The sequence below is a fragment of the Pseudorca crassidens genome, chromosome 16, assembly GCF_039906515.1.
Source record: "Pseudorca crassidens isolate mPseCra1 chromosome 16, mPseCra1.hap1, whole genome shotgun sequence".
In the NCBI taxonomy this organism is placed as follows: domain Eukaryota; kingdom Metazoa; phylum Chordata; class Mammalia; order Artiodactyla; family Delphinidae; genus Pseudorca; species Pseudorca crassidens.
Genome location: NC_090311.1, coordinates 16,582,433 through 16,608,922, shown reverse-complemented (window position 1 = coordinate 16,608,922; position 26,490 = coordinate 16,582,433). Strand labels below are relative to the sequence as shown.

At 43.5% G+C, this 26,490-nt stretch overlaps 1 protein-coding gene across 1 annotated transcript in view; it reads left to right on the top strand.

Annotated features, from left to right (window-relative positions):
- CASP7 (caspase 7) overlaps positions 1 to 12,637 on the top strand; it is a 30,380-nt gene extending 17,743 nt beyond the window's left edge. Inside the window, exons 3-7 of the mRNA XM_067709350.1 lie at positions 5,331 to 5,467; positions 5,930 to 6,058; positions 8,412 to 8,587; positions 8,942 to 9,071; positions 11,047 to 12,637. Of these exons, the coding sequence (XP_067565451.1) occupies positions 5,331 to 5,467; positions 5,930 to 6,058; positions 8,412 to 8,587; positions 8,942 to 9,071; positions 11,047 to 11,270 (796 nt within the window). The 3' untranslated portion in view covers positions 11,271 to 12,637. The remainder of the gene's footprint in view (positions 1 to 5,330; positions 5,468 to 5,929; positions 6,059 to 8,411; positions 8,588 to 8,941; positions 9,072 to 11,046) is intronic.
- The last annotated feature ends 13,853 nt before the right edge of the window (positions 12,638 to 26,490 follow it).

Genomic DNA, 26,490 nt, shown 5'->3' with positions numbered 1-26,490 from the left:
GTCTCATTGTTTTGCCCCTTTGTTTTGTTCCACCCTTAACACTGCTTATTGGAAATCATCCCACATCAGGATAGGGAGCGCTTCCTCATTATTTTAACAATAACTATGTGGTTTAGATTCAAGACCCTGCCTTTTACAGTCCACCCAGGAAGTAGAAGCCGAATTAGATCTTGATACTTGCCCTGCTGGTTATTATGGGAGTGAGTGGCTAACTGAATAAACTTAGGTCTGCCAACCAGATCTTTTAATTGAGGCCTGCTATTAGGGTTCAAAACTGGACATGGGAACCCCAGGGGGAAAAAATGGAAGAGAACTTGTCAGTCCAAAAGTGTTTCCAAATAGTATTGGGTGTCACACACAAAAGAAAGACTCAAGCAAAGCGATTGCCCTGTGTTCCTGCGGAATCAGCTACTGGGGCTCCCTAACGTACGCCCCTCTCAGGAATCAGCCCCCTTCCTATATGTGAGGCTGTACTGAATTCATGTCTCTGCAGCACCCTGGCAACAGCAGCTGGCAAAGTGGAAGAGATGGCACTGCTCCCACAAGAGGGAAACTGGGGTGAAAGGGAGATAGATAATCCCCAGGAGAAGGGACCCCAAAGCCTCACAACTAGTAGGTGGTAGACTCTAGTCTCTTGGCCTCTTTTACTTGCGGAATCTATCCATAGGCAATAGACTTTAGTCCGCCTGGTTTCTTCCTGGCTCCTTTCCCCTAGTGACTTCTCGACAATCATTTCTTCCTCTTATTTGTCTCTCGTTACATGCTTTAAGCTCATCATCAGGGTTTGCTTCCCCAGACTTAAGCTACAGATGGAGTTTTCCCAAAGCCAGTGCCTCTTAGGAAGATGAGCACAATGGGATCAAGTTGCTAATCACTCTCTGATACACAGCTTCGGTGTGGGAAGACCTGGGCTTAACAAAAAGCTATTTGAGTTAGAAGGAAAAATTAATATGGACTGACTCAAATCCGGAAAGAAGAAGCAGATATTAAGTTCATTTTGAAAAATGAGAATTCAGTTTAGGGGAAGGATAAGAAAGGGAAATTGTCCTTATCTCCCTTGAGATATTTACTGGGGAATCACATAAGAATCACATTTCATATTCATTTTTAAGGTACTTTTTATAACCATGGAAAGTGTTTTCTTTAAAGTGTATATATCTTTATATACACACTTTTGTGTTCCTTTTTTTTAAGCAGTTAGTTTTCCAAATTCTATTCTGATAGAAACAGAGTTCTTTTCTTTTTCGTGTAACTTACATCTAAGCCTGTTTTTCTTATAAAAAATGCTCACTGGTGTAGTTTGGCTTATGGCAGCCTAAAAAAACCACAGCTTGTTTATAATTTGGATATCATTGTACAGTTTGTTTTAAAATAATCTGTATTGCAGAAGACAGAAGTGGAATTTTCTCTCATAAAGGGCATAAACTTGACCTCCAGCCCACCAAGCATAATGCTCCTCTTGTTAGGGTCTTCGAGTGAGCTTAAATTAGCTAAAGTCCTCTCAGGAGCCAATGAGAAAATGCAGATGAGAATTTTATCAAGATCCCAGCCCATAATAAGCCCTGACAAACGCTAATTGTTGTTATTATTACCTATAAAAAGGGTGTGATTATGCCCCCTCCACCTACCTCAGAGATGTCAGTTGAAGACCGACATCTTTCTGACTTACTTCACTCTGTATGACAGACTCTAGGTCCATCCACCTCATTACAAATAACTCAATATCGTTTCTTTTTATGGCTGAGTAATATTCCATTGTATATATGGGCCACATCTTCTTTATCCATTCATCTGTCGATGGACGCTTAGGTTGCTTCCATGTCCTGGCTATTGTAAATAGAGCTGCAATGAACATTGTGGTACATGACTCTTTTTGAATTATGGTTTTCTCAGGGTATATGCCCAGTAGTGGGATTGCTTGGTGGTATGGTAGTTCTATTTTTAGTTTTTTAAGGAACCTCCATACTGTTCTCCATAGTGGCTGTATCAATTTACATTCCCACCAACAGTGCAAGAGGGTTCCCTTTTCTCCACACCCTCTCCAGCATTTATTGTTTCTAGATTTTTTGATGATGGCCATTCTGACTGGTGTGAGGTGATGCCTCATTGTAGTTTTGATCTGCATTTCTCTAATGAGTAATGATGTTGAGCATTCTTTCATGTGTTTGTTGGCAATCTGTATATCTTCTTTGGAGAAATGTCTATTTAGGTCTTCTGCCCATATTTGGATTAGGTTGTTTGTTTTGTTGATATTGAGCTGCTTGTAAATTTTGGAGATTAATCCTTTGTCAGTTGCTTCATTTGCAAATATTTTCTCCCATTCTGAGGGTTGTCTTTTGGTCTTGTTTATGGTTTCCTTTGCTGTGCAAAAGCTTTGAAGTTTCATTAGGTCCCATTTGTTTGTTTTTATTTCCATTTCTCTAGGAGGTGGGTCAAAAAGGATCTTGCTGTGATTCATGTCATAGAATGTTCCACCTATGTTTTGAGAGGGGAGACTTTAGAAGGTAGGAGACCAGACTGAGGGCATTTCTCTTTTAGAAATAAAATGATACGACGGAAGAAATTTGACCCTATAAAAGTAGAGGATAAAGTCATGTTGAGGTTGAAAACAGCAATATGGAATCTGAAGTTTCGACTTAACATAGCTAACCTGTAATCTGGACCAAAGTAGGAGGAGGAAGGGGAAAGACCACATCCTTTCAGAGATTCTGAGAAACTCAGGTAACATTCAGTGAAAACTCAGAGTGAAATACCCTTGGAGCCACACCCATCAGGGAACAAGCTCAGTTTTCACTTTCACTTTACTTCTTCCAACATTTGATGGAGCTTTGGGAGGATGGTGGACAAATCATTCTAACAGATACTCAAGAGCATAAGGCTGTGGAACGCTGACATGAAGGAGGAGGCCTGGGTGATGGTCCCACCTTGCCGATCACTAGCTGGGTGACCTTGGACAACCCCCTGCCTCTCTGTGGACCCCAGTTTTCATGTCTGCAAAATGAGCAAATAAAACCTGATTCATTCATTCATATGACAGTTTTTAACTTCATTGCCCGACTAAAACCTCTCATACAGTATTTAGTAGAAGTGGCAAGAGTGGACATATTTGACTTGTTCCTGATTGTAGGGCAGGAAGCATTCAGCCTTTCATCATGAAGTATGTCGATGAAAATTCAGTTAACTATCACATCAGGAAGAAAACGGGAATTTTATTGGAGCCAAACCGAGGGTTATAACCCAGGAAGCGTATTCTCAGAAAGCTCTGAGAACTGTTCCACCTGTTAGAAGTCAAAGGCACAGTCATATTCATTTTCGCGATACAGGCTCATCCATCAAAATGACATACTGATGTTTCACATAAAGTTCACCAAAGTTACATAGTCCAGATAAGCATATGCAAAGCCAGCAGCAAGTCACCCACGACCCCCTACGGAACTGGGAAAGAATGCTATTTTAAGAAGTTACATTGCTAGTATCCGAAGAAAGAAGAAATATTGATCTTTACAGTCGAGCGGGCATTCCTGTCTTTGAGGAGTTCTGGTTAACATGGAGTGCAGAGGTAAACTGCACATTAGGGACGGAGGGAGGAGGCCCAGACAAACACAGAGAATTTTATGTTTAATTTTTTCTTGTTCCACCTTAAAATATAAATTTTATTTCATCAAGTATGATATTAGCACTGGGTTTTTCATAGATGCCCTTTGCAGGCTGAGTTAGTTCCACTGTAATCCTAGTTTAGTGAGCATTTTTATCATAGCAGGGTGTTGGATTTTGTCAAATGCTTTTTTGCACCAATTGAGTTGATCATGTGGTTTTTGTCCTTTATTCTGTTCATACAATGGGTTACATTGGTTGATTTTTGGATGTTAAACCAACCTTGTGTTCCTGGGATCAATCACACTTGGTCATGGTGTATCACCCTATTTACAGATTGCTGGCTTGGCTGGCTGAGAGTTCATCAAGGATTTTTGCATCTTTATTTATTAGGGCTATTGGTCTGTAGTTTATAACAAATATTTATTGAGCAACTCATATGCCAGGCGTTGTTCTAGGTGTTGGGGATTCTGCAGTTTTTCAAAAGAGATAAAAAAGTCTCTTCTGTCATGGAGCTTACATTCAGACGGTCGACTAGCAGTGCAGCTCCCCACTGACGTTTGTCATTGTTTTCCTCTAGCCTGTCAACGGTGCCCCAGATTCCAGTCTCAGTGCCTGTGTGCCTGACTCTTAGAAAACTGGATGGTCAGTGTCTGGAGATTGGAAGGGGCCTACTTTCTTGTTTAAGTTGCTGTTCCTTTTTTCCCCTTTTAATGTAAATGTTAATTAAATTATAACATCTACATAGAGAAGTGCACACACTTCTGTACCCTTTTGTGTATGGGTTCTTTCACTCAGCGTTACGTGTCTAAGATGCATCCATGTGGCTCTGTGTTGTCATGGTTTGTTCACTCTCATTATTGTAGGCATATATTTTATTGTGCTCACTTCACTGCGCATCACAGATAATGTGTTTTTTTTACAAGTTGAAGGCTTGTGACAACCTTGTGTTGTCAGATGATGGTTAGCATTTTTTAGCTATGAAGTATTTTTTGATAAAGATACACCTACATTGTTTTCTTAGACATATTACGCACTTAATAGACTACAGTATGGTTTAAACATAACTTTTATATGCACTGGGAAACCAGAAAGATCATCTGACTTGCTTTATTGGGATATTTGCTTATTGCAGTGGTCTGGACCGAACCCACTATATCTCTGAGGTCTGCCTGTCTATAGTATTGCATTGCTTGAATATTCCACAATTTATCCATTCTACTGTAAATGGACATTTGGATTATTTCCTGTTTCGGGCTGTTTAAATAGTACTGCTGTGCACATGTGTGGCTCTGTCGTTAGGTAAACGTCTGCTCTCCTTTGAGCTATATACCCAGGAGTGGAATAGCTCTGTCATAGGATATATTTAAGTTCAGTTTCAGTAGGTTCTGCCAGTTTTCCACAGAGGGATGTACAAAGGGGGCTCCCGCAGTAACGTATGATAATTCCAGGTGCCGAACGTGGTCACCAAGACAATGAAGCCATTCTGAGGAATGTATTGGTATTGCATTATGATTTCAGTTTGCATTTCTGTAGCATCTAATGAAATTAAGCAGGAGATCCTGTTTATTTTAAACATGACAGTTAAACAGAACCAACTGTCCACCCCAGCTCCATTTCTTTTTCTCAGACGTTGCAGCATTTTCGGGTACCCCTTTGATGCTAGTAGTAAAAACAAGAGGTCATTCCTGTCCAAACATCTTCCACAGCCCCTGACTGGCTTTGTATTTCCCCAGTAAGAAGAAGAAAAATGACTCAGGGAAATCGGCCAAGAACCCCCGGGACCGAGTGCCTACGTATCAGTATAACATGAATTTTGAGAAGGTGGGCAAATGCATCATCATAAACAACAAGAACTTCGACAGAGTGACAGGTGGGTGCTGTGGGCATGGGCTAGCCTCTGCCGTTCCCTTCCAGTTTCTTCAGCTTGCATTCAGACTTGTATCAGATGTTCATCAGGGAGACACTGTGCCCACCTCCTGTGGCAGACAGCCCCTCCGCAGGTGGTACTCGAGTGTCCAGGAAAGAGGGATGCGGGGAAGCTGGGAACTTGCAGTCTGAGAGTCCCATCATGTGCATTAGCGGATGTAATATTTGGACCACATGTGGGATCTGGCTGAGGATCAAGGCGGGCTGTTTGGGCTGACTGGGCCTGAGAGTCGCCGTGACGAGGCTCACCTTTTGTGGGTGGGCTGAGTTACCCTCTCCGTTGAGTTTGCTTCTTATTTCAGTCGCTCATCTAAATCGTGACCTTGGCAGCATTTACGCCGGAGCGCCTGGCCTGATGGTGCCAGCACGTGGCACTCATCGTGGACTCGGTGCTTGATTCCCACAGGAATGGGTGTCCGCAACGGAACAGACAAAGATGCTGAGGCTCTTTTCAAGTGCTTCCGAAGCCTGGGTTTCGACGTGACCGTCTATAATGACTGCTCTTGTGCCAGGATGCAAGATCTGCTGAAAAAAGGTGCATCCTGCCCTTCCTCCTTCAGTCTTCTTCCTTCTCCCGCCTGGTCTGGGGAAGACACCTTCACACGCAGGAGGGAAATGTCTCAGCGTGGGAAGCCCTTCCTTCCTCTGGGTGACTCCATACCTGTCTCTGGGGCACCTATCTCTCTGGAAACTTAGATCTCCCCCTAAAATGTGAAAGCAGCTTACATCACAGCAAGAGAAATAGGTTCTGTATCTACAGAATGGTTTCAATTTCAAACCGCCAATTCCGTGTTCACAAAGTTGTTTCTTTAGATCTTTAACACAACCCCTGCGTGTTGGCCAACAATATTATCTTGCCCGTTTCATGAATATAGGGACAGAGCTTTAGAGAGGATAAAGGCCATACTGAAGGCATAGTTAGTAGGGGCAGAACCAAACCTCAAGCCTTGGTCTTCCGATTCCAGAACAATTACGTTTTCTATTACATCACACCATCTAGTGGAAGCCACCTAGGATATTCTCGCATTTAGGGCAAATGATTGAAAGTAATGCCCTCCCAGCTCATTAGATGTTGACCCATGGGCAGAGGGTAGGCACACAATTCCAATCAGTGCTGCTTTTCTCAGCTGTGCAGCTAAACAAGAAAAAGACACCCCCCCCCATAACACTCTCTCTTAAGTACCGTCTCTTATATTTTTAACAACTAGTCATCTTTTCCTTATTTCTTCGAACAGGAATCTTAAGAGCCCACCTTCTGTACCCTAGTAGGCCACATGGTAGAGCAGACTGGAAGTCAAGAGTACAAATGTGGGCTCTAGTCCAAGTTCTAGCAGCTGGGCGAGCTAGACGAGGCATCTGTGCCTTCTCGGTGTTTTACTTTCCTGAAATGCAGATCATGATACCATCTCCTCCTGCTTCTTGGGGCCGCAGTCAGCATTAGCTGAGGGAAAGTTTGTGAATGTGATTTGAGAAGGGTAATGGCCTCTACAGATGTAAGGGCTTGTCCCAGTTGTAGTTTCTGTCCTTATGAGAAGGGAGTTATTTCACCCGTGTCCAGGGCATGTCAGGATCACAGAATTCCCATTTACTGTCCTGTCAAAGTAGCAACATGGTGATTTTTCTCGACAGGACAAAGTTCTAGGACTTCTCCGAGATTCCATTTTTTTATCAGTGAAATAAAGATAAACGAGGCCTACTTCAAGCGGCTCTTGTAGGGATTAAATAAGATAACTCCGGCAAAGTACCTAGATCACTGTCTGCCCGCAGTAGGTGCTCAAGAAATTCTTTATTACTTTTTTTTTTTTTTTGGGCCACACCGCACAGCTTGTGGGATTTTAACTACCCAACCAGGGATCGAACCCGGGCCCTTGGCAGTGAGAGAGTGGAGTCCTAACCACTGGGCCACCAGGGAATTACGAAATTCTAAATCTTCTTCTTCCCTCATCATTGATGAAGAGAAGAGAAGAAGAAAGGATAGGTTATAGTAATTAGTTAGTTAGCTAGCTACTTAGTTAGAACCCCAGAACCTTAGATGAAATCAAGCTGAGCCATTACATAATTTATGGTTCCTCTCCTCAGTCTCCTAAATTGACAGCCAACCTAGCATTTTCTTTCTTTCTTTCTTTTTTTTTTTTTTGTAATCTTATTTTTTACTTTTTAAATTGTGGTAAACGACACATAACATAAAACCATCTTAACGACTTTTACGTGTACAGTTCAGTGGCAGTGAGTACCTTCCCATTGTTCGGCAGCCGTCACCACCCGTCTCCAGAAGAACTCTTTTCATCTTGCATAACTGAAACTCTGTCCCCATGACACACTAACGCCGCATTTCCCCATCCCCGCAACCCCTGGCAACCACCGTTCTGTTTTCTGCCTCCGTGAACCTGATTACTCTAGGAGCCCCATACACATGGAATCGTAGAGTATTTTTCCTTTAGCAAGTGGCTTCTTTCACTTAGTGTGTTTTATTTTCTTTAACAAATACTTGCCCAATACTCTTGTGGTCTGCTTTACAAATATCAACTCATTTAATGGGTACTCTTGTCTCCATTTTACAGACAAGGAAACCAAGGCACAAAACGGTTAAGTAACTCACCCAGTGTCACAGACCTAACAAAGGCCACACCCTTCAGCAACCCCATATGCTGTCTCCCAGCTGCTGCCTGAAGCCCTCCTACCCTTGGGGTTCTCTTCCTCATGAGAATTCTAGAGAATTCTAGAATTCTCCCCCTCTCTAACTTCTCTCCAGTGTCGTCCAGGAGTGCTTCTCCACTATCTGCCCGTCCCTCTCTGTCCAGTAACAGCTGCCAGGCTGGAAGGGAATACTACCTCTGAGGTCCCACAGGACATAGGTTTTAACTTTTCAATGTTTAAATCGCTTGCAGCTTCTGAAGAGGACCACAGAAATTCAGCCTGCTTTGCCTGCATCTTATTAAGCCACGGAGAAGAAAATTTAATTTATGGAACAGACGGCAAGACAGCAATAAAGGACTTGACAGCCCATTTTAGGGGGGATCGATGCAAAACCCTGCTAGAGAAACCCAAACTCTTCTTCATTCAGGTAATCCCTTTCCAAAGTCCATAGAAACGGCAAAAGATTACACAATGGCTTGGATTGTGTCATTTTTTACAAATCTACATGCTGTTTCTATTGGGGCATGCAAATTTGGGTTGTATTTTTCTACCTCTAAATCCTCGCCATCTGCATTTAGATCGCATTGGATCACAAATTATGAGAGTTTAAGACGTTGCAATATTTTTATTTGCTCTGCTTACTGATTTGACACATTATCAAATTATCTTGAAGATTGTTGCATTGCTAGTACATGCCAAGCGTAGACAACACTGGGACACGGCAGTGAACAGCACACGTGTTTCTGTTGCTTCACGGAGTGATCTCTGCTTTGATATTTAGGCTTGCCGGGGGACAGAGCTTGATGATGGGATCCAGGCCGACTCGGGGCCTATCAGTGACACAGATGCTAGTCCCCGATATAAGATCCCAGTTGAAGCCGACTTTCTCTTCGCCTATTCCACAGTTCCAGGTATCATGTCCATTGTCTGCTAACCAGACCATGCCATCCGGCCCACCGTCGAAATGAAGGCTTGCAGCTATGTCAGTTTCTTACTGCCATAGAAATAAATTGCTACAAACATAGTGGCTTAACACACACAAATGTATTACCTTACAGTTCCAGAGGTCGGAATTCCAAAATGGGTTGGCAGGGCTACAGTTCCTTCTGGAGACTGTAGAGGGGAAAATCCACGTCCTTGCTTTCCCAGCATGTTAGAACCACCTGCATTCCTTGGCCCACGGCCTCCTTCCTCCAGCTTCAAAACCGGCAACCTCCCATCTCTGACCCTCCCTCCACCCTTACACTGCTCTTTCTGACCACAGCTGGGAAGGGTTCCCCTCTCTTAAGGACTCCTGTGATTAGATTAGTCCCACCTGGATAATCCAGAATAATTTCCCCATCTTGTTTCCTTGACCTCAATCACATCTGCGAAGCTCTTTTTTGCCATGTCTGGTAACATATTCACAGGCCCTGGAGTTAGGGCATGAACATCCCTGGGCGCCATTATTCTGGGGGCCATTATTCTGCCTACCACAGGGACGTAGTCACTTTTCTCTCCAAAGAAGGCTGAATTCTCTCATTTATGATGATTATTATCATTGTTGGGAATTATAAGAACAAACATTTCTGTGGCACTTTACAATTTACCGAGTGTTGTTCATGTCTTTTACCTCAATCGTCCCTGAAATAATTGCGTAGGTAGTTAGGAAAGGTGTTACATCTGTCCTAATTTTACAGATAGAAGAAAAAATTGAGCTTGGGTGAGTTTAGGTGACCTGCCCAAGGTCATATAGAGATTTTGGTATGTAATAGAGTTAGAGCTCAGGCCAGGATTTTTTTATATGGCAGCCTGTTAAGAGACACCAGAAATGCCTGTAGCAAGCAAGCCACCTTAGGATTAACCAAGCTCCAGGTCTGCCTGAGTGAGTTCAGTGAACTTCCTTTGTTTGGGGTAGAAACCATCACTAAGTTAGAATTCTCCCACCTGTAGTAGTAGTTTGTCAAGTGCTTGATACAGAGGTACTGGTTACAGTAAATAGGCCACTGTGTTTGGAAAACCAGTTCTGGCGGGATCTACAGACGGGGTTTTGTGAGAATGATAACGTCACAAGTTTTAAGGATTGTGCGTGGAAGAAAGAAATCTGGTCTCCTGCCCGTGAGAGGGAGACGGAGTCACGGCAACATGTGTCTGTGTGAACCAACCTGTGACTCAGGTCGGAGGTGCTCTGAGCCAGGTCTAGCAGAACTAAAGGAAGAAGGGTGAACTCTAGGGAGGCAGGTGAGAGAGGCTTCTGGAAAAAAGAGCTGCTGTAACTGGGTCTTGAAAAACCAAACAGCAGGAGGAAGGGAGAGAGGGCTCACCAGACAGAGTGCCCAGGGGCAGGTGGCTCAGTGCGTTGGTAAAACTCAAAAGGCTGGACCACAGGGGCTGTCAGTCTGCTCCGGCTGTGCTAACATAAGACCACAGACTGGGGGGCAGAAATTCATTTCTTACAGTTCTGGGAGTTGAGATCAAGGTGCCGGGCATTGTGGCTTCTGATGAGAGGTCTCACCCTGGCTTGTAGACCACTGCCTTTTCACTCCCACGGCACAGAGAGGAGCGAGAGACCATAGCACAGGGTGTGACAGGGCATTAGCAAAGTTCAAACCCGGATAGGTAGACAGGGGGCCACGTTGTCATGGGCCCTGTGGGCTGTGCTAAGCAGCCTGAACTTCACCCTGATATAGGGGTGCAAGGGAACTGTTTTAGGTAGGAGAGGGACAGGATGAGATTTGTGTTTTAGAGTGGTTACCTGTAGGACACATACCCTGCACAGATAGGCGGGGAGTACTGTCACTTCAGAAAAGCACGTGCGAAGGCCCCAAACACCGACAGCTCCTACTGGGTGGTGAGCGGAGCAGTGGCCAGGTCAGCTGATTTCATCTTCTTTCTCTCCCGTTGAAGGCTATTACTCATGGAGGAACCCAGGGAGTGGCTCCTGGTTTGTGCAGGCCCTCTGCTCCATCCTGAACGAGCACGGGAAGAGCCTGGAGATCTTGCAGATTCTCACCAGGGTGAATGACAGGGTGGCCAGGCACTTTGAATCTCAATCTAATGACCCATGCTTCCATGAGAAGAAGCAGATCCCATGTGTGGTCTCCATGCTCACCAAGGAACTCTACTTCTGAAGATAACCATTCCAGGGGCGCATTCTAGCTGAGAAGCTACGGATCATTTGTTGATGAATCAGAATTTTTTTTTTTTTTTGATGCTCTTGAAAGATCCAGAAATTCTAAAAGATTTTAACTTCAGGAAAATTGATTCAACAGGAAACTTTCTGGTGCTGTCTTATCGTCTCTGAATTTTCAGAGATTTTTTTTTTTTTAACATTGTTATCCATTTGGCGACTTTCTCTTAAGATTAATTTCCTGTTTGTCTTTCTTTTTCCTTGTTGTCACACTTAGTACATACAACAAAAATGACCTCTGCAGATGAGTTTTGGCTGTGTCCACCGTGGTTGGTGGTGACTTTGGTAGACCATCAGAGTCATATTTGTACCTGGCAAAGAGAGTGCTTGACAAAAAAACAGCCAAAGGGATATTCGTTTGCCTGTATTGCAGAAAGTGGGTATTGAATGCGGTTTGAGTGATGATTTTCATTGGCTTACAGCGGATTCTCGTGCAGGAATTCCCAGATATGTTAGAGGGGGAAAAAAGTGTAATGATTCTAATATGTAGTAGTCACGATCCGATCAGGAAAACAGAAACCATTCTAAGTATTTCAGTAGATGGAATTTAATAGAGGAAATTGACATACATAGATGATGAAAGAGAAGATAAATGAAAGGAAGCTGTTACCACCTAGGGCTATGAGGAGGTGTGGTTCCCTGAGTCCAGAAGCTGGGGTCATACACAGGAGCTGGAAACATGGTTGGGGGCTGGCTGGTAGGAGCTGGAACCACCTAGGAGTTGTGGGAAATGGAGCCATGGCAGGAACAAAGCCATTGCCCGAGATGGGGCAACACCAGATGAGTCAGACATGGCAACATACCCGGGCTAGTCTTCCTCTAACACCTTACCCTTCCAGCCCTACCTGGAAGGAATCTGGCAAGGGCCCTGGGAAGTGTGATTTCCTGCAATACAGAGCATAGCAAGGGAGAGTGAGGCAAGGGAGTTACAGAAATAGATATGGGCCTGGCTCACAATGTGAATAGAAGGAATCCTATTCCCTGTGTTCAGTGAATCATCCAGTCAATCATTTATTCATTGAGTTGTCAGATAATCTTTGTGTTACCTGTTATGTGCAAAATCATCTATTTTAGCTTTACAATCTGCCTGGAACTTTTTAGGTTATCCCAAGCCTTATTCTGGGTAAATTTTTTGTTACCTCTAATTCTCTAAATGGGGGAAGGTTTATGGCGAAGATATTTGCACTGTGTTTTCAAGGTGGTGTCCCCTTTTGAATCCTTGATAATTACTATTTTACTCTGCCCGATAACTTGTTAACAAACAAATGTTTATATTTATTGATTAAAATGTGGTTGTTTAATTCTTAACCTGCTCAGTTTGCTTTCCTTTTGAAGTTTTTTTTTTTATTTCACTGGGAAAATGAGAAAACAGGGTAAGAATTGACCCTACTGACTTGACCTCAACACAAAATGTAATTCATATTTTCTTTTGAAGCTCGAACATTAATAAAACAACAAGTAAACAATCACTTAGGAAGCTGAAACTCTTCCCATAAAGGGTTAATGAACTTGTAAAGCTGTTTGTGATGGGCTGGCCCTTTTTAATTTGGCAACAAAATCAGATGGTGTAAAAGTATCTTCTTTCAATAAGAAAACTAATTTAGGGCCAGTTTATTAGACTTGTCCCTGTTTCCTGCCCGTCTAAAATCCACCAAATGTTCAAAATTTAAGTGGTGATCGTGAATCAAGAGAATCAACAAGCACCTACCCCACTTCTCTCAGAATTCACAGGCTGTTCTTTGGGAAATAGACTCCCCTGTTAAAGGTTCCTGTCTTAGAAATAAATATGCCCAAGGGCATTGTAATTTGAAGTAAAAACCATCGCACTCTACTTATTGACATTTGCCTTGTAAGCTTCATTAAAGAGACAGAAGTGATTCCATGTGTCAGCATTATTCTTTTTTTAATTCTCTGAGCAGTCATTAAGCTTATAAAATAACATTACCTCATGCCCCTTAGTCCAGAAATATAAATCGCTGTTAGGAAAGAGCCTTCGTTTATCAAGATCAGAAACCCTGTTCCAAGCTGGGTATGTGTTCATACCCGTCTCCATTCTTAAACTTTCCAATCTTTTTATAATCTGAAATTCTGATGACAAATTGCACTAAAGGAGAACTCAGTCCTGGTGAACACACGTTCCTGGTTATTGTTATTTAGAATCCAAGCTTCCCCCTTGCAAAAGTACCAGGCAGAGTGCTGCTGTGGGTGAGGAAGATGCCTCACTTGGCATGGTGGGCTCAAGTCTGGGTTTATCTTTGTTTGCTTTTTCTCATGGTGCCACTAGCCTATTTTAAGTGCCAGCTTTAGGCTCTGCCTAGAGCTTTTTCCTCTGAGCAAATTTCCATAAACCATCATAAGCCTATTATGTTTATAAATTGCCCAAAATAGGTCTCAAAGTGCTGGGATGCAGTGTATTCAACATGGTTTAAAACCTCAAGAAAATCAAGGTTTCTCTGTGAGAAAGAAGATAATGTCCACTGAAAGGACATAGACACCGGTTGACAAATCCTTTCTTTTGTCCAGCCTTGCAGTGCGTCTCCTGAAATCTTTTGTCCAGATACTCTGGCCACCAAGGATTGCCTTTTGACTTCCTAGGAGCACACCTTTCGTCTGGCTTTCCATCTGTCAGGCCTTTTCCAGCAGACATCTGGCCAGGTGAGAAGCTGCGGTGGTCACCAATTTAAAGCAGCAGCAATGCATCTGTGTCCTTAGGCGGGGACACAAATAGCAGTAGCCCCGGGTACCATGAATTTCCAAAGGAATGTGATCCTTCAGAGTTCTTCAAAGATAACGGCAAGATCAAAAGGTTCTTTTACACTGTCTTGCCTTGTAAATGTTTTTGCCTTGTAAATATCAATACCAAGTGTGTGCCGGCAACATCCACATCCCCTGGGAGCTTGTCAGAAATGCAGAATCCCAGGCTCTGCCCCACTCAACAAGAATCTGCATTTTAACCAGATCCCCAGGGGATCCACGTGCACAGGACACTTTGAGAAGCTCAGTGTTGAGGGCAAGGACCACTTGTTCACACATCTTTGCTTCCCCTCTCCACTGAAACTGAAGCTGATAATATAGTATATACCTAAAAAGAATTCATGGAAAAACATCTATTTTGGAGTTTTCACGGAAGACATGTTCCGAGCACGTCTTAACCTTCAGCAAAAATCTCCGTGTAGAACTCTACCATGCCCTTAATTTCCATGGTATACTTTCTATGCCCTTCTCCATTTTAGATGAGCCTTCTGCTGAGTGATATAATAGGATTGTTTTTATGTTCTCAACGTGTTTGAGAATATGAATTGCAGGCTTTAAGATGTCTTCCTAGACAGAATGGGATTAAGGGATCCATGCTGCGCATGTTTCTGCTGTGGGCAGGAGCTGTTGTGCGTTGAAACCACAGATCCTGTCTCTTCCCACCAGTCCTCCCAATAGAGAGAATTATCGCCTGTCCTGGCCAGTGTGCCCTCGGGCCATAGATCACATCACCCTTCCGATAGATTTCAGGACTTTGTTTCGGATCAGATGGCAAATAATTCTTTCGGATTCATAAATCATTAACACAAATACACCAAGAACACACGTGGAAGACCCCAGCCACCACCGCAGTACTGGTGTGGACGTGGAAACTCCATTAGCTTGCAGGTTCGTGCTTGAATAGCCTTCTAAAAGTACATGATCAACATCTGAAAACCCAAAAGCCGAAGATGATGAGTTGGCTTTGGCACGGGCTTTGGTTTATATAAATGTTTATGGCACTACAGTTTTCTAATAAGTTTGTTTTAAGCATTTAAAGCCAAACGATGTCAAAGGGTTTAAATTTGGAAGGCACTTGGGGTTGATATAACTGCAGAAATACAAGGCCAGGCGTTTCTTGAGCTTTGATGGTCTGACCCAGGTAGATGGCATGAGGTTCAGGAAGGATTTGGGAAAAAGAGGGAGGAAGAAACAGTCTGATAGGTTTGGTCTAAATTGCTAGTTCCAGGGAGTTCCCTGGTGCCTCGTGGTTAGGACTCCGCGCTTTCACTGCCGTGACGGCCTGGGTTCAACCCCTGGTTGGGGAACTGAGATCCCGCAAGCTGTGCAGCACACCAAAAACCATGGAATGAAATGAAATGAAAAATTGCTAGTTCCAGCTTAAGTTGTTTAAGGCATAGCTCAATCCTCACAGCATCAAACTTTTTTCTTAGGATCCAGGGTTAGCAGAGGTGCTTTTAACCATCAGTATTTAGAAACCTGGCTCTGAGTCCCATTAAAAGATAAACTGAGGCATATTAAAATTTTAGGAATTTATTTGCTCCAAAGGGGAAGTGGTTAGAAGTGCTCCCTCAAAGGGAGCTGGGGAAAATCTTTTACAGGGAAAAAGGGAAAGCAGAAAGGAAAGTATTGGTTGGCTATAGCCTAAGCCCTAGTTGCCTGTGATTGGTTGTACCTAGCTTTCGCTTTCCTAAACTTGAGAACTAGAGAACACTTGCCCAGGAACTTCCAGAGGCTGAACAGGAACTTCAAGCCCAGGGTGACTTTTGGAGGAAGCTTGGGAAGTGTGAGGGAGCTTGCAATGAATGGGTCCAGATGCACGGGCTTCTCCAGCTGGTATCTGCAGGCACACCTCTTTCCTCTTCCTCTCAGATCACTTAGGCAATCATTTCTAGGCAAGATGGGCCACTCGTGTTTTCCCTCTCCTCCAGTGCCTCTTAGGTACCACAATGTAAAATACTTTCTTTAATAACATTACTGACATTTTTAAAGGAACTTTTCTCTACCACACCTTTCATAATTAATATTAACTGGTTTAATGTTAAGTAAGGAAGGGAAAAGTTAATTCTCAAGTGTATGTTTTTTATACTAGGATATATGCAGGACCAACTCTTAAAAGCTTAGGAAAATCAGCTTTTGCAAATTATCTTTTCTGAAGCTTCCAGCTGTATTAAGTGCTGACAGTTTTTAAGCACTGAGATGAAAGAGACAAATTCTTTTTCTTTTGTGTTGCTAATTACAATTTTTCTTGGCATTATGAAGCCTGCTTTTCTCTTGAGACGTCTGCCAGCATACATTAATTGCACAAATATTTACAGACTGCTAAAGCATAGGGGCAGCTTATACCAAAAAAGCTATGGAACACTTGAAAAAAAGCCCCTCTGACACACTGTATTTGTCGTCTGTTACCCGGAATCAGCATAAACTATTTGCCCCTTAGCCTCAGCAAACGTGTTTAAAGAACGTTGTCCTGGGTTAAGTGTTTACTTCGCTGGCAATGGATGCTGAAGTCTTCCTTCAAGAGACTTGTGGGTGACACTTCGTTTTTTCAGGGTTAAAAATAAGATTTCCAAAAATATGTATGCATCTTACGGATGGCTACGCTGTCAACACTTTTCATCTCCTAGGCCTCCCACATGGCATGGAAGAGGTTTATCCAATGGTTGTTCCAAATCCCAGGAGCTTCAGAAAGCTAAGTTGAACAAGCTGGAAAATTTGAATAGCAAAGCCACAAGGCTCTTTGTACCGTCTCATTTTCCTAGTATGCTAGTTGAGAACAAAGGCTCTGGAGGAAGAGCCCTGTTCCCAGCCCAGCTTTGGCACTTCCAAGTTAGATAACCTTGAGGAATCTCTCAAGCTCTCTAAACCTCAGTTTCTCCATCTTAAAATGGAAGTAGCCATATGTAGGTAGCTAGGAAATTGTATCTACCTCTAAGTGTCTTGTGAGAAATAAATGAAATAATGAGTACGAAGCGCTTAGCACAGTGCCTGGCACACAGAAAGTACTCAATAAATGTTGGACTATGTTTTTTAAACCAGCCTGACCTTATTAATAATTTAGGACACAAGAAGGAGATTAGGAAGGAGGGAAAAAAAGGAAGTGCAAGTGGATTCTAATCTACAGAAGAGGCTTTCTGAGGATTAAGGCTACCCATGCAGAGGAGAGGAAGAACGGGAGCAGGAAAGGAAGGCAAGAGAATTATAGGAAGGCCAAGGAATGGCGTAGCCACCAGCCTGAGCTTCGGAAGAGGAACGGGCGCTGAGTGCAGAGATGTCCAATAAAATACAAGGTGCCCAGTTACATTGGAATTTCAGGCAGAGCAACAAATTTTTTTAGTGTAAGTGTGTCCCAAATATTCCATGGAATATACTTATACTGAAAAATTATTCGTTGCTTATCTGGAATTCCAATTTAACTGGGTATCCTGTTTTTATGGGGTTATTGTTTATTGTGTGTGTGTGTGTGTTTGTCTATTTGCTTGTTTTGCTCAATCTGTCTGCCCCAGCCCTAACTCTGCAGACCATTGTTCCAGCTTCCATCACCTCATCTTGGCCCTGAATGCCCACTTCACAGGGATGTTGGGAGGATTTAAAGAAAAATGTGTGGAAAGGGCTTTGCAAACTCCAAAGAACTATAAGATCAAATAAGGAGACATTTCCTTTGGTGGGCGTTGTTATGAGTCATCAAGCAAAAGCCAGGTCTTTGTGAATTTAAAGAGATAAATGGAAAATTCCAGGGAGTCTAGGGAGTTTATTCAGAAGGGGCGATTCTAAAGACCCTGAAGGGGACTTCCCTTGTGGCACAGTGGTTAAGAATCCGCCTGCCAATGCAGGGGACCCGGGTTCGAGCCCTGGTCCAGGAAGATCTCACATGCCACGGAGCAACTAAGCCCGTGTGCCAAGCCCGTGAGCCACAACTACTGAAGCCCGCATGCCTAGAGCCTGTGCTCTGCAACAAGAGACGCCACCGCAACCAGAGAAGCCCGCGCACGGAAACAAAGAGTAGCCCCCGCTCGCCGCAACTAGAGAAAGCCATGCGCAGCAACGAAGACCCAATGAAGCCAAAAATAAATAAAATAAGTTTATTTTTTTTAATTCTAAAAAAATAAAGACCCTAAGGAGATTGACCAGATGTGATGGTTCTCAATTGTGACTACACCCTAGAATCACCTGGAGGTTTTTCCAGCCCAGTGCCCAGGCAGTATCCCAGACCAACTAAGTCAGGATCTCTGAGGGTGGGACCAGGAATCAGCGTTGTTAAACCTCTCCATGTGATTCCAGTTTGCAGCCAAACTTTAAACTAGTGGTAGAATGCACCCTGGGAAGGGGTAAGTTGAACAGTTTAGAAACTTTAGAGCCTGAGGAGGGTCCTACGGGATAGATACATTCTTCAGTGAGACTGAGTGTAAGAAGGAGAGAAGGAAAAATAATAAGAAAAACAAGAGAGGAAGCAATTATAAAGATAGATATGTTCCGTCTGCTAAACTTTTAAAAATAATATAAGTACCAAGAGCGAATGAGTATGGCTAATTTAAAAACCAGGAGATTTGGGTGTGTGCTAGAGGCAGGGGTTAGATAAGAATACCAAGTAAGAATTTTCTATGATAAATTAACCAGCGCCTAGCAGTCCCATAGCCGATGTGAACAGTGGTCCCTCTCATTTCAGAGGGCAAGAGGCTCCACTTGTGATTGAAGAGAGCTCTGTTGGAGGATTTGTACTTTCAGTGAAGTCACAGTTGGTTCACAATTTCTCTTCCAACTTAGGACTTGTGGGAGCTGAAGACAAATTTCTCTTTCAGGCATAAAGATCTAGAAGGTGTGGGTGGGTGGATATGTGAAAATGCACTAATTTGTGTTCTGGGTAAACCGCGCCTACATAAGAAGCACCACTTATCTTTGACTGATCATGATAGACACCAAAAAGGAAATAACCTTTTATATGTATTTTTTCTCAGTCAACAGATATTTATTGAGATCTGTGCTAAGCACTGTTCTTAGCATTGGGGAAAGAACAGGTAAAAAAAACAGTCTTTTCTCTCTTAGAATTTATATTTTATTCTATTTTTTTTTAATTTTTTTTTAATTTTAATTTTTTTTTTGCAGTACGCGGGCCTCTCACTGTTGTGGCCTCTCTCGTTGCGGAGCACAGGCTCCGGACACGCAGGCCCAGTGGCCATGGCTCACGGGCCCAGCCACTCCGTGGCATGTGGGATCTTCCCAGACCGGGGCATGAACCCGTGTCCCCTGGATCGGCAGGTGGACTCTCAACTACTGCGCCACCAGGGAAGCTCATAGAATTTATATTTTAGTGGAGAAGACAGATAGTTAATATGATTTCATGTAGTGAGAAGTATTATGAAGAAATAAAGCAGGATAAGAAGCTCAGGAATGGGGAGGTGGGTGAGAGGAAGGTTAAGTTAGGTAGAATGACTGGGAAAGGCCTCCTCAGAGCCACATCTGAGCAGAAACTTGAGCAGAGTGATGGAGTGGGGCACGTAGACATGCAAAGAAAGGGGTTTCTAGGCAGAGCAAGCAGTGAGTGCAAAGGCTCTGAGGCAGCTACCACCTGGGCCTATTTGAGAAACATCAAGAAAGCCAGTGCTGCAGAGCAGGATGCTGGGAAATAAGGGTGAAAGGCGGGCAGGGCCAGATCGTGTAGGGCTCTCAACCATGACGAACACATTGGATTTCATTCTGATACAACGAACGGGAAGCCATTGGAGAGATTTGAGCGGGGAAGCGGTAGGATTTCATGAACTATTTATTGTCAAAGATACTCTGGAGAATGGACTAAAGAGAGAAAGTAGAAGCAGGGAGCCCAGGAGTTGCAGTAGTGGCCTAGGTGAGAGATGCAGGTTGACATGGTAGTGGATGTCATGGGAAGTGGTCAGGTGTGGGCTTTGTCTTGAAGGCAGAGACAGCAGGATTGGCTGACAGATTTGGAGTAGGGATATGCGAAAAGGCTGGAAATTAAGGATGATTCCGGTTTATAGCCTAACAGGTAGATGAAATGGTGCAGTTTCCTGAGACTGGGAAGAGGTTTGGTGGGAAGGGTGAGGATGGTGAAAATCAAGGTTTCTGTTTTGCACAAGTTGTTTGAGCTACCTACTGAACATCTGTGGTAGACCCTGATGTTAACCCATCCATTTGCTCTGCATTAATTTCCAATTGCTGTTCTAACAAATGACCACAAATTTCGTGGCTTAAAACAACACTAATTTATTCTCTCGGAGTTATGAAGTGCAGAAATATAAAATCAAGGTATCCGCAGGGCTCTATTCCATCTGGAGGCTTCAGGGGAAAATCTATCAATCTTTCCTTGCTTTTTTCAACTTCTAGAGGTTTTACATTCCTTGGCCCCTGGCCCCTTCCTCATTTCTTCAAAGCCAGCAGTGTAGCATCTTCTCTCTCCTCTGACCTCCTGCCTCCTTCTTATAGGGACCCTTGTGATTCTAGCAGGCCCACACAAATAAGCCAAGATAATCTTCCCATCTCAAGATCCTTAACTTACTCACATCTGCAATGACCATTTTGCCATGTGAGGTAACATATTCACAGGTTCCAGGGTTAGGATGTGGACATCTTTGGGGACCATTATTAACCTGCCACATCTCCTTGTCCTCAAAACCCTGACTGAGGTGAAAATAGCAATGTGCCCAACTACAAAACTATATTTCAGACATATTTTCAGGTAAAAGTGACAAGAGCATCTTATCTAAGGGGGACTGTAGCAGATGCTGGTGGCAGCCACATCGGTCTACTCCCAAGTGTCAACACCCACATGTCCCTCTGGATCCCTCTGGCCTCCTGAGCCCACTTTGCTACATATATGACAGGTCAGCAGTGCCAGAAATTCATGGCCCCCTGATGATAGACAGGAGTTGGTCTATAAATACCCCAGCTCCCTCACCCCTGGGTGGAATAACTAAGGTGAGTGTTGTAGAATGGCTTCCAGAGTTTCCTAGTGGGATCCAGCTCCAGTTACCCTCAGTGGTAACTTACCAGATACCAAACATTTTTATCAGCTGGCTTCGCTTCTTGGTTGTAAAACAGGGAATATAATATCTGCCCTGCTTCCCTCGCAAGATTTTTGTGCCAGCAGGAGACACTGTATAAGCACCTTGTAACTGGCAAACTGCACAATTAAGCTGGTACTATTATGAGACCCGTAGACTACTAGGCCTGTTAGGCACCAGGAAGTCATCTGGTCCCCCCTTCCCAGGGGGAAAAAGGGGACAAACCCAAGGTCTTCCAGTGAGCTGAAGCAGACCAGAAGCATAAACTTGGTATCGTGATTCTAGGCCTGGTGGGTTTCAACTCTGTCATGATGTTTATTACTCAGATGATTTCTGAGCCTCGTGTAGCCTCTATTTACTCAAGGGAAATATGGAAAGGATGACTTCACACCCCCAATGCCACTATGAAGTACTTTGAAGAGTCTTTAAACTCAGAGAGGAGCCTAGCCCCTCCCATTAGAGGTATGGCTCCTACACAAACTCATTTATAAGTTAAATTACAGACACAACGTCCTTGATTTATTTGATAAACCCTTATAAAGTGCTTACTGTGGGCCAAGCACTTTACAAATATATGCTCATTTCATCCTTGTAACAACTCTAGCAAGTTGGTACTATTATCATTCTCATTTAAAGACAAGGAAATGGAGGCATAGAGAAGTTAAGTGATTTCTCCAAGAGCACAGAGCACCATAATGAGCTCTGGGAACTCTGTAAGTCTGACTCTATGCTTGAAAATACTATGCTATGCCGAGTCATCTTCTTTTTTTACCCTTCCTTTTTTATCCTTTTTCTCCTATAAACTCTCTCCCCCATCTCTATCCCTGGGCCAATTCCTCATGTTCAAATCATACATCCCTCAATCAAAATGATTTCCATTTGCACAAAACAAACAATTTAATGCAAACTGATTTCAACAGTCAAGAGAATTTCCATTTCTCCTAAAAGGAAAGTCCAGAGGAAGGATGGAATTCAAGCACAGTTTAATCCAAAGTTTACCAAGCCATCAAGACAGCAGCACTGTATCTCTGTGATGCTTTCAGCTCTGTTCTTTCCTTGCATCATCTTTATTATTAGGTTGGCTTCCCCGCATGGAAGCAAAATGCCTTCCCATCCACACACTGTGCTGCCCAGAGGAAGAGAAGGAGCCCTTGACCCAGCATCCTACTCACAAGTCCTGAGATTCCCTCTGCTTCTGGACCAGTGGCTGAGGCCGACTCTGGAGTCCCGAGTGTGTCCACGGTCCAAGAGTCACGTGGGTCCCAGGGATCACTGGGAAGTGGGGGGTCTCTTTTCTACTATGCTTGTCCCTCCCTCTCCACTATTGTAAACTTCACTGCCATTCCTTCTCTACCAACTCTGTTCCCATTGCCCCAGTGCCAACCAGGTGGGCAAAATAAGGATTCAGGGTCAGGGCAATAAGGGGAAAGGAAGGGAAAGAAAAAGAAGCAGCCCCCGTCATCCCTCCTTTGGACCCAGTGGTGGTCTTTTGGCTGTCTTCCCAGCCTACAACCTTTGGGCCATCTTCTATCACCTATACACATTCCCTCATCCCCAGAAACTGGGACCCAAGTGTTCTTTTGAAATAAAGAGGATTCTGACTTCAATCGTCTGTGGATCCAAGGGTCCTCCTTTGACATCTATGTCTACTTTTGCTTTTACAAATGAATTCAACTATTACAATAGACACTGTTGTATGTATGTGTTAGGGGAGGTGGGCAGAGATGATTAACTTTATTCTGTTTTTCATTTCAAAAAAACTTCAGAGAATTTCGAAAGGATTTTGTTGCATAAACTAGACATCCATGTGGATGACCAAACATCTTAGCCCCTAAGTTCCTTGACTTCCTCATTGCCAATGACCTTCTTACACACTGTAGCTCAGCCACTCACTCCCTGCATCTGTTCTACTTTTAAGAGCATCAATCAGTAATGCTCTCTCCAAGCACCACTTCCTACCCTTCCAGCCAGCTTATTTCATCTATCTTCAATCTCACCCGTACTTCCTCTCCAGGAGCCCCTCCTATCATCTCTTCCCTCCTTATGCCCCTCTGATCCCATTGTTCACCTATTTGGGCACCCTCTTGCAATTATCCTAAACTCCCTTGCTCTTTTGTCCTTCTGTGGCATCTCCCCAGCACAAATGCTAACCTGGAATGAACCTCACCACCTGGCTTCCCCATGTCTGCTCCTGAACGGCTGGATGCTACTAGAGAAAATCACACATCAAGCAGATAGGACTCTTGCCAGATTTATGGTCACTACCCTCAATGGACTGTCAGCACTTCCAGCATCAAGATATACTTGTAGAGTGAGTAAATATCTAGGGAAGGAACTCTGGGGATTCTGAAATGTAAGGATTGCATGCAGGTAGAGGAGCGAGCAAAAGAGGCAAAGAAGATCAATCAGTGCAGAAGAGAACCAGCTGAAAAAGTAACTTGGAAGTAAAGGAAAGAGAATTTCAACAAGGCTTCGCTAACTGCCATTGTCTCTTTTGAGCAAAACTCTGTGTCAGGCTACTCTGTGGACCAACAGCCAACCAGTGGAGGGCCAGCTCTAGGGTCACATGCTCGCCCCGATCCAAAGACCAGGCTGGCTCATTTCCTTCGACAGGGGGTTGAGGAATGGCAGTTTCAGCTAGCAAAGGTCACTGATCACAACAGACATGTGAAAGTATGAGGAAGCATCAAGAATCCCGAGGGCTTGAAAAGGCTGAAGAACAGGTTTGGTTGAAATGAGGAGACAGAAAAGGTAGAAGGATGGGAAGTTGCAGTCAGAAGGTAGGATACCAGCATCAAAGTGATCAAAGGCCAGACAGGGGGCTTCCCTGGTGGCGCAGTGGTTGAGAGTCCGCCTGCCGATGCAGGGGACACGGGCTCGTGCCCCGGTCTGGGAGGATCCCACATGCCGCGGAGCGCCTGGGCCCGTGAGCCATGGCCGCTGAGCCTGCGCGTCCGGAGCCTGTGCTCTGCAACGGGAGAGGCCACAACAGTGAGAGGCCCGCGTACCACAAAAAAAAAAAAAAAAAGAAAGAATGGGAGAGGCATTTAAGCTAGCTACTTGGGATGCAATGGTCAGCAGAAGCAGACACAATACTAATAATCCTCATGGATTTTGCAGTCTTGTGGAGGGAGAGTCAAGCTTTAATCAAATAATCAGACAATCAAACATAAAATTATAAATGGGAAAATGTGTTCTGAAGTTAACACAGCACCATGATAATGTATCATGGGAGAATCTGACCTTGTCTGGGGGAGAGAGGGAATCACTGGGAAGTGATAGTTGAGTGAGATCTGAAGGATGAGTAGAAGTTAACCAGGTGAAGAGATGGGAGAAGAATGAATCAGAGAGAGGGAACAGTACATACACAGGTCAAGATGCCTAGAGGGCAGACAGTACAAGCGAGAGCTCTCAGAGGTGATCTTGGAGAGGGAGGCAGGGGCCAGGTGATGATGTCGGCAACAGATGCTCTCCATCTTACTGGTAACTGTACCTCAATTTTGTTCAGATGCTGAGGAAAAGAATCATGATTGGTCCAAGCCAGCCCAGGAAATCTCATTTCCTTTTGGCCAACAATGTCGTTGCCATTGCCTCAAGGGCGTCATTATAATCAGAACTGAATGGGTACTTAGAGCTCCTTGACAAAGGGACAGCAATTGGGGTCATGAGGCCCAGAAAGCTGGCAACCTATGCAGTTTCACACAGGTGGTGGCAGAGCAGGCCAAGAGCCCAGACCAACCAATCCCAGCCCAGGATTCAACACACTAGAGGGTACGAAAGGGCGCGTGTAAGCTTATAGTCAAGACAGACTCGAGTTTTGATTTCTGGTGGTCACATACGAGCTGAATGACTTTGAGCAAGTTCTTTTTTCTCTCTAAATTTCAATTTCCTATTTTTGAAATTAAGGAATCACAACACTTATCCTGCAAAATTGTTGGGATTAACTAAGATAGTATATGTAAAAGAAAAATTCCCAACAAATGTTAGGTCATGTAATATAAACCATTCAGCTGTGTTTTGGTTAAGAGGCAGCAGAGCTAAAGAGCTGTTTCATGATACAGAAGGACAATTGGCAAAATCATGAAATAACTTACTTGATATTTCAAATGAACAGATGATTGCTCTTTGCAATAGGCATTTCACTGATACATTGTTTACAGGTCACTGGAGATGGTAAAGGAAACTATACTTGCATTTCATAGGTATGTTTACTTTTTACAAGCTTCGTATTTGGTGTCTGCTTGCCAATTTTTTATTTTCTACGTGGCATCTACAGTACAAATAACTCTCATAAGCACTTGTAAGATATATTAAGCTTCTTCTTCAAGGAGCTTTGTAACACTAGTAGGAAAATATGACCAAAAAAGCCTAGAACAAGGTGGACTGGGTGGGTAGATGGCTGGTTGGATGGATGGATGGATGGATGGATGGATGGGAAGTCCCTCTGTCTGTCTAACTGGTTTATCGACAGCCTTTCCAAAGGAATACAACCTTAAAGAAATTTTCTCCCTTCCCTTCTTTGGTTGGGTCCCTGGATTATTCCATTGGGCTGTCTGTAGCTTTATAGTTTTGAGTAGGTGGAGATCAGCACAAGCTTTTCACGAACTCCTTAGAGCAATAACTTGTACTATCTGCTTAAAGACCAAATGTAAAGATACTAAAAACTATTTCCAGAGTAGTCAAAAGCTGGCCTTAAAGAAACATCCAAAGAAATACATTCCAAGACATTATTTCTCCTAAATCAAGCAAAACCCATCCTGTGCAGGAAGTGAACAATAAAATAATCGTTTCTGCATACCTGAAGTCCATCTAAGTTTGCTGAATAAAGGAACCAATAATACTTGTACCTTCCATAAGGGGCCAAAGGGAGAAGCAGAGAAATAACCTTTGTTGAATGCTTACCATAGGCTTTTTATGGTGAAATCTTACTTAATCTTTAAACAGATCCTGTGAGGTCAGTGTTCCACCCCGTTTTTCAGATGAGGAAGCAGACTCAGAAAATTGAAATAACTAGCTAAAACCACTCGGTGAATACCTGGCAGAGCTGATTCAAGTCCAGTCACATGAGTGAAAACAAAGATTAAAGTTATGTTCTTTCACTTCTAAAGGTGCTGTAAGAAGTTTAATTCATTTGCCACTTCCTCTTTCTCCAAAGAACAATTTAATAGAAAGGAAAATATACCTAAGGCCCTTCGGTGGCTAGATATCACTGAGAATGACCATTCATGGCAGCCTGCTTATTTCCAAGAGTTGGTGGTGGCTGTGCAGGATGCTCAAGAGAGCCTGCCCAGTGCTACCCTGTTGACCACTCCATCGTGGAGAAATAAGCAGGTCTTCCAGAGACCCTTGGCATGCGCAAATGTGTTACAGAAGTCGGGTTTTATTTCCTCA